At 40.0% G+C, this 8950-nt stretch overlaps 1 protein-coding gene across 1 annotated transcript in view; it reads right to left on the minus strand.

Moving 5' to 3' along the window:
- The window catches only part of ISCA1 (iron-sulfur cluster assembly 1), a 14646-nt gene that overhangs the window by 4554 nt on the left and 1142 nt on the right, over positions 1-8950 (minus strand). The window contains exons 2-3 of the mRNA XM_017515598.2: positions 3381-3434; positions 1273-1378 (exon numbers count right to left, since the gene is read on the minus strand). Coding sequence (XP_017371087.2) covers positions 1273-1378; positions 3381-3434 — 160 coding nt within the window. The remainder of the gene's footprint in view (positions 1-1272; positions 1379-3380; positions 3435-8950) is intronic.

The raw sequence follows: 8950 nt of genomic DNA on the forward strand, positions 1-8950 counted from the left end.
TTCGTATACATGGATATCTAGATTGATTGATTGAGTTGGAGTCTTGCTTTGTCAACCAGGCTGGAGTGCAATGGCATGGCCTCGGTTCACTGCAACCTCTGGCTCCGGGGTTCAAACAATTCTCCTCCATCAGCCTCCCTAGTCGCTGGGACTATAGGTGTGTGCCACCACACTCGGCTGACTTTTTTTTTGTATTTTTAGTAGAGATGGGGTTTCACCATGTTGGCCAGGCTGGTCTTGAACTCCTGACCTCGTGATCCGCCCACCTTGGCTTCCCAAAGTGCTGGGATTACCTGTGTGAGCCACGGCACCTGGCCAGTACACTACAATCTTGAACTCCTGCGCTCAAGGAATCCTCCTGCCTCAGTCTCCTGAGTAACTTGGACAATAGGCTTGTGCCAACACACCCGACCCCATTTGATCTTTTACAGTGAAATTTCAGTATGCCTTTTCTATGTTTAGATATGTTTACACAAATACTTACCATCATGTGAGAACTGTGCACAGTACTCAGCATAGTCACACGCAGTACAGGTTTGTGGCCTAGAAGCAACAGGTTGTATCATCCAGCCAATGCGTATGGTAGGCTCTACCATCCAGGTTTGTGTAAGTACACCCCAGGACATTTGTCTAATGTCACATTTCTCAGAACATATCCCCAATGTTAACTGATGCATGACTGTATCTGCATTATACTTACTGGTTGAGCATCCCAAATCCAAAAAGCTCCAATGAGCATTTCCTCTGAGTGTCATGTTGGCACTTACTTGTAAAGTTTTGAATTTGGGAGCATTTCAGATTTTACATTTTTGGATTGGAATGCTCAACTTGTACTTACTTGACACAGATGTAAAACTACTGCTTACACAAAAACTGTTGGTTCACTGTGAGCCTTAAGGTTGGTTCAGTTTTTGGACACAATGATGGTTTTTCATAGTTAAAACAAACAAGCTTATATAATAATTTATCAATTAGTTACTAAGAGTACAGTCTCTGGAAAGAATTACTAAGCCACTCACTATGACCTTCAACTACTTAACCCCTCTGTGCCTCAGTTTCTTCATCAGAAAAACAGGGATAATATGGTATCACCTTCATTCAGTGTTGTGTATAAATCAGTTAATACATGAAATTCCATCGAACAACGCCTACGCACACAGTGAGCACTATTTACATAGTTCCTGCTACTATCCTTATTTTTTACTTTGTGCTGTGCAAGGCTAACAATTTTAGGCAAAAGGAAGTGCCCAAAACTGTTTGTTAAAAACTTACCATCTTGAATAACTTCTTCATCAGAATCTCCTTTTGTCTTTGTATATTCCAGAGTATAAGAAAGGCCATTACAGCCCCTGGTTCGGACGCCAACTTTTACACCTACCTGAAAAAGAAGTGAAAATATAAATTTAGCTTTAAAGTAGTACAGATTAGACAATCATACTAACAAAGTGACAGTAGCCTCCCTGTACCAAAATGGACTTTACTTTTTTGTAGAGATAGGGTCTCACTACGTGGCCCAGGCTGGTCTCAAACTCCTGGACTCAATTCTTCCACCCTGGCCTCTCAAAGCATTGGTATTACAAAGTAGGAGCCATCTCGTCCAGCCTGGGACTTTATAGTCTCTGGACGTTTCTTTATGGTTAGGGTTCAGCAGGGTTCATTGTCCATCACCTGGCAATCCTATCTCTACATGGGATCTTTATTCTAATGCAGACTTGTGTACAGTCTCAAATACCAGAAAGCAAAAGACTATAGTCAATACAGACAAAAGAAGTTTAAAAAAATGACCAAACAGCACTTAAAAAATATCAATGTTTACATTAATGCAATTTTCTAACAATATCTAACTAAGTTTTCTGTCTTGATCTGCTTTTTCATTTAAATATAGTCACCCTTCAGGATGCAAGGGAAACTGGTTCCAGGACTACCCAAGTATACAAAAATCTGCGGACACTCAAGTCCCTCATGCAAATGGCACAGTGTTTGTATGTAGCCTACACAAATCTTCTCGTGTACTTTAAATAACTTCTGGATGACCTGAATACCTATAACAATGTAATGCTACATAAATAGCTGTTATACTGTATTGTTTAGAGAATTAGAAGTCTGTACAAGTTTAATACAGATGCAACCTTCTATTTTTTTCCCAAATATTTTTGATCTGTGGTTGACTGCATCACGTATGTGGAACCCACAGATATGGAGAGGTGACTGAACACAGTAAAAGTATTATAAGTACTGTTTCACCAGCAGTTCTCGATTCTACAAAGCTAATTTCTTTTTTCATTTGGCCACTTTTGACTTGAGTCATTAGTCTAACCAAATTGAGCCAGAATGCTGATATCCTTTGAAATTTAATAATTTTAAAAGGCAGGTTCGAGAACTCCCATTGCATTGTAAGGTAGATTGACAAGAGAAATCAGAAACCATTCCAGTCCAATCATTAAATATTGACAGTCCATTACTTGAAATGATTTACAGCATTCCATCGGCAGTGAACAATGTACAATTAAGATGATACACACACCCCTAACTCAATAGTTCTACCTATAGGAATGGATCCTGTGTAGGTAGATTAAGCCAGGCTTATAGGTTTATAACAATGAGCCTGGCACACGGTAGCTTCTAAAATAGTTGCTGAATGGTGTTTTACGGCAGCAATGAATGAAAACGACCCTTTAATATAGGGACTGTTTAGAGAAATCGAGCTTGTTCAATGGAATATACTATACATGCAGCCAAGAAAGGGAGGCAGATCATTTCATAATAATATGGAAAGATCTTCAAGCTACATTATTAAGGGTAAAAAGCAAAGTATAACCACAACATTTATGGTAGGAAGAGATACACATAGGAATAACAAGCCCAGTCTAGGCGATGGGTTCCCCTTGGGGAGACATTTTTGGTTGTGATAACCAAAGCTTTGTAGAGTCAGGAACTACTGGTGAAATACTTTCACTCTATACAGTCACCTGTCTGTATCTGTGGGTTCCACATATGTGGATTCTTTGGTTGTGACAAAGAAATGGTGCTACTGGTATCTAGACAGAGGCCAGAGATTCTGTCAAACATTCTACAATCTGCCCTAAAGTGTCAACAGTGAGGAGACTCAGAAAATCAGGTCTAGCCACTTCAAATGTATACATTATCCCTGCAAGGAGACCAAAGAGGTCGCTTCTTGGAAGAAAGAATGACAGGTTTAAAGAATGACTTCCTTTTAGTTAAATACCCTTTTATATTATTTGAATTTTTTAGAAATCTTGAGTATATTTTACCTTTTAAGTAAAAACCCCTAAATGAAAGCATACTGTTTACCACAGGATAAACTCATTCTGGAAATACAACTTCAGTTTTTTACTGAATAATCAACTGGTTTTACTTACATGCTCAGGCTTATCTTTAAGAAGCTGCTTTATCTTGTTTACTGCTGCAGGTGTCTGAAAAAAGAAAATGATATTTTTAGCTACAAAACTTGCATTCTTTAAAGCTTCATATTTATGTCTTTTTAAGTCTGTCTTTAGCAAATTCATGCAAAAAATTTATGTTCCATTCTTGCCCAGGGTACCTCGTGGATTTATATAGAAACACACGAACTATTTTATTCAAAATACCCTCTTTATTTTAAAAAATATCTGCCAGCAACATCATTTTAATCTTGCTCCTCAGTCTAGGATGGTTCCCTGTCTTTCTCTCTATGGTGCTATTTACTCACATCACAAATGCTATTTTTCTGGGCAGCATCTGTTTTGTGCATCAACTCTACGCCCAGCAACCAGCATGTTGCCTACGACAAACAGCCAATGAAGGAATCAAGTATCTCATTGGGAAAGGCCAACCTTCAGGTGTTCTTCCTGTTGATTATTAAACCTACTGCATTTTTTTTTTTTTTTGCCTACTCACATCTATTCCTAATCCAGCAAAATGCGTACGTAGCTTGAGGAAGAGCGTTATCAGCATAAAATAACCCAGGGTGTGTTTCTTGTACCAGTCCTGCCAAATGCTTACACAGATTTTTTCAATGGGGATTAAACCAACATCTTAGGAGATCTAGATGAACAAAACTAAGCTAGTCAATGACAGACATAAGAACGAGGTGGAGCTGCCTCCCAGGAGACATGCTGTTTAACATAGCCCAGTGGGCCTCAAAATGAGAAAGACATCACAGTTTGTATGCAAATAGGTCGGAGTCACCAACCCCACTTCCTTCAGAAGGAGACTTTCACGTCATTCCTGTCCCACCTCCTAGCTGTGCCCTCAGGGCAGTAACCCTACACGGCTTCTCTGACTTCTAGTCCTCTACTGGTGAAATAGGGATAATAGTCCCTTCTCAAGATTCTTACTAGGATTAAATATTTAAACTCATGAAAAGCATTCAGGACAGTGCCAGGCACAAAACAACCAAGTATTATTATGATGATTAGAGTGCATGATAATGAAGAGATTACGTGCCTCCTTCCTACCTTATCAGTTACTCTATCTGGCAGCGCTCTGCTGGCCCTCCAGTTCTTTGTACTGACATTTTACTGGCTTGTGAAGCCTCAAAGTCTGGATATTATGGTCTCAGTCCTGATAGTCAACTGAGGCCAGGACTGACGCCTGTTCTGGGGGAGCCAGCCCAATGGACAGCCCTAGAGTGTGCTCTCCTGCCCTGTTGGGGTGAGGGCTCAGCCAGATGATTATGTTTAAACACAGTCTATACCCAATTTAGAAGGGCATAAAACCAATTTAGAATGTGAAGACCAACATGTTTTAAATTTAAAATAGAAAACAATGTACTGCACTTAAAAAATATATGTAGTATCTGTGTAAATACATTTCTTATTGCATGTCACTGTAAAAAAACAAACCACTGCCAGTAGGTGGTCTCTAAAGGCCTTTTCCCACGGTTCTATCACAAAAGGAGGCAAGCAGTCCTACAATGCAGAGAGTAGTACACAGAGGTGGAAGGAGAAAACGTGGAAAAGCAGGATTATGGTTTTATTTTTGTTTTCTGAGTCACAGAATATCAACTTTAAATAGTTACAGAAATATTTATTATTTTTTTAAAAAAGTGCTCATAACCCTTTTTAATCAGTGGTCCCCAATGTTTTTGGCATCAAGGACTGGTTTTGTGGAAAACAATTTTTCCATGGAAGGGTGATGGTTTCGGGATGATTCAAGTGCATTACATTTATTGTGCAATTGATTTCTATTATTACTTTGTAATATGTAATAATTACATAACTCATCAAAATGTACAATCTGTGGGAGCCCTGAGCTTGTTTTCCTGCAACTAGATGGTCCCATCTGGGGGTGGTGGGAGACAGTGACAGATCATCAGGCATTATTCTCATAAGCAGTGTGCAAACTAGACCCCTTGCACCTGCAGTTCATACTAGGGTTTGCGCTCCTCTGATAATCTAATGCCGATGCTGACCTGACAGGAGGTGGAGCTAGCTTAGGTGTTAATGGTCGGCTTGTCTGCTGCTCTCACCTCCTGCTGTGAGGCCCTGTTCCTAACAGGCCAAGGACCGGTACCAGTCTGTGGTGCAGGGATTGGGGACCCCTGTTCTAAATGATTGTCAATAAAAGCTAGCTTTCTTATCAACTACTTGTAAATTTTCACAGTCATATTTTCCTGTGTGCATGCTGAAGAAATTAATCACTTACTGTCGAATACAAGTAGCTTTCTGTAAGTTTATTTTACAAAGGCACAGCCTGGCCAGGCACGGTGGCTCATGCCTGCATTCCCAACGCTTTGGCAGGCCAAGGTGGGCAGATCACTCGAGGTCAGGAGTTTGAAATCAGCTTGACCAACAAGGTGAAACTCCATCTCTATTAAAAATACAAAAATTAGCCAAGAATGGTGGCATGTGCCTGTAAGCCCAGCTACTCAGGAGGTTGAGGTACAAGAATCACTTGAACCCAAGAGGCAGAGATTGCAGTGAGCCGAGATCATGCCACTGCACTCCAGCCTGGGCAACAGAGTGAGACTCTGTCTCCAAAAAATAAAAATAAAAATAAATAAAATAAATCCAAAATGGCATAGCCAAATACCTGCTGGAACTAAAATCTGAAATGTGGCCTTGGTTTAATGTGAGTCAAAGGCACAGATGGGCATGCCACTGAATGCTAAACAAAACAAATGTGTCTCTCACACTATTCTATTTACCAGCCTCAAGAATTTTTTAATCTCCAAGTGGTTTTCTAAATTACCTAATTTGGTTTTACAAAATCATCTATTTTCTTATTTTCTCAACAGTTGGCAGGAAACAGTAAATAAAAATAATTTGTGGGGATTGGTCTACTTATCACAAAGTTGCTGATGTTCACATCTTATACTGAAATACTCTTTAAGGGAAAAGTAACATTCAACAGGAACCTGTGTGCCTGCGAAACTGTTGTTACGGGAACTAAACATGTGTCTTAATTTTCCCGTGTCAGGCGAAAACCAAACCTACTCCACTGGGAGGGTATTACTAATGATGGATAACCCAGGTGCATACTCAACCAAGGAAAAAGTTTCTTAGGACTTTCAAAGTGACTGATCTGATTTTCAGAACAAGTGAGAATGGTTAAACAGGGAACAGTTGGTACTTTAAAAAAAATAATCTAGCTACCAAAAGTACTTTTTGTGTCTCAGTACCAAGAAGAGGCTAGGAATCCTACTCTGCTTTAAGTCTACATACTCTGGCAACTTTGTGCTTAGGTAAAATTCATCTGAGAAAGCGCACAGAATCTTCGACTACACAGCACGCTGCAGGGCCTAGCAGGCTGCCAGCACAAGTGCACTTCCTAGAACAACTAAGAAACCTGTAATTGTCAAGAAATTTATCTACTATTCATAACTATAGCTTACCTGAGATTTGGCCCATGTTTTAAAATTTAAGAGCTTCCTGAAGCCCACTAAAATATGATGGTTTTTACTTTACTCACATGCAAATCACAGGAATATGACTTTTTTTTTTTTTTTTTTTTTGAGATGGAGTTTTGCTCGTTACCTAGGCTGGAGTGCAATGGCACGATCAACCGCAACCTCCGCCTCCTGGGTTCAGGCAATTCTCCTGCCTCAGCCTCCTGAGTAGCTGGAATTACAGGCACGCGCCACCATGCCCAGCTAATTTTTTGTATTTTTAGTAGAGACGGGTTTCACCATGTTGACCAGGATGGTCTCGATCTCTTGACCTCGTGATCCACCTGCCTCATGCTGGGATTACAGGCGTGAGCCACCGCACCCGGCCCAGGAATATGACTTTTAAAGTGAGAGGTTATCTTTGAGTTAAGACATTTTGGCCAAATTAAAATATATATGTATTTCCAAGATGTTTCTGCTGTTAAAATTATGGGAAAGGCACTGTAGATGAATGTTTTATCACTATCTCACAGCAGCACACTTTCTAATCCTTGAAGGAGAAACTTTTCATTCTCAATCCTGTATTTCCTTAAGTAACTTCCCAGGCAATTGTCATCTTTTGCTGCTTAAGAAAATAAAATTAAAACCCAAAGTTAACTCTGTGACAATACATACTAAACATGTGCCAATAACTACAACTTAATTTCATTACAAACGTGGCATTTTAATGTTTAAAAGGCAGCAAATATTCAACATATCAATTTTCTGGGGGAACAAAAGATGGTAAACAAATACAGCCAATAATCAAGCTATAGTGTATTTCAGCCAGGCATAGTGGCCTGTGCCTGTAATCTCAGCAACTTGGGAGGCGGAAGCAGAGAACTGCTTGAACCTGGGAGGCGAAGGTTGCAGTGAGCCGAGATCACACCACTGCACACCAGCCTGGGTGACAGAGCAACACTCCGTGTCCAAAAAAAGAAATTCTGAAAGAAGAGGTAACATGTCAAATGGGTGATGGAGAAAGACATCAGGGCCAGGCGTGGTGGCTCACACCTGTAATCCCAGCACACTGGGAACCTGAGGCAGGTGGACTGCTTGAGCCCAGGAGTTCAAGACCAGCCTGGGCAACCCAGGGAGACCCTAGGTGCATGCATGATGCACACCGGTGGTCCCAGCAACTTCGGAGGCTGAAGTGGGACGATGGCTTGGGCCCAGGAGGTTGAGGCTGCAGTGTGCCATGAATACGCCACTGAACTAAGGCCTGAGAGAGAGAGCGAGACCCTGTCTCAAAAAAAAAAAAAAAAAAAAAAAAAATCAAGACATCAGTTAACAGGGTTGCTAAAGAGCAAAAAAAGAAAAGGCAAAAAACTGTTCCTGCAACGTCTGGCTCTTCTTGGACCTACCATTACCGGTGGAAGAATTCTGATATCTAATTCTTACTGAGATTGAAAGAGACACAAAGAATGAACTGTGCCCTCTAGTTCTTAAAACCTTGTTTAATTCCATGGTGTATGAAATACACATTCAATGGTGTATGAAAATAAGCCTACAAGAGGGAATATAGAATGATAATCAGTGCACGAGTAGTACCATATATAATCAGGATAACATCAAAGGCCTAAAAAAATCCATTATAAAAATATTCTCTTACCCGATTACAATTTTCTTCTATATTGCTATAAACTTATTTTCTGGTAATATGCCCTTTTGGCATTAGATGCAACAGAATCCATGAATCAATTTAAAACTTTTTTTTTTTTTTCAATCTCTAAGCGAATGCTTATATAAAGTCGTTTTCTTAACTAAGATGTGAGTATATGTAGGAATGTGATCATAAGTTTTTCTCTTAGGGTGAAAATATTTTGGAACTAGATAGAGGTGATGCTTGCACGCCACAATGTCCTAAATGGCACTGAATTTTACCCTTTAAAGGGGCTAACTTTATGTTATGCGGATTTTCCCTCCACTAAAAAACTGCACGGTGCGGCTGGAACACTGAGCTAGCTCAGTGAATTCTCTATATCAGTGGTTGTACTCTGGTGTCCTCTGAGTGTTTGACGTTTCACCCAGAAAACGCTGTAAACCCACTCCGGAAAATCATGTTTTTTTTTTTTTTTTTTT

The sequence above is a fragment of the Cebus imitator genome, unplaced genomic scaffold (assembly GCF_001604975.1).
Source record: "Cebus imitator isolate Cc_AM_T3 unplaced genomic scaffold, Cebus_imitator-1.0 Scaffold553, whole genome shotgun sequence".
NCBI lineage: Eukaryota > Metazoa > Chordata > Mammalia > Primates > Cebidae > Cebus > Cebus imitator.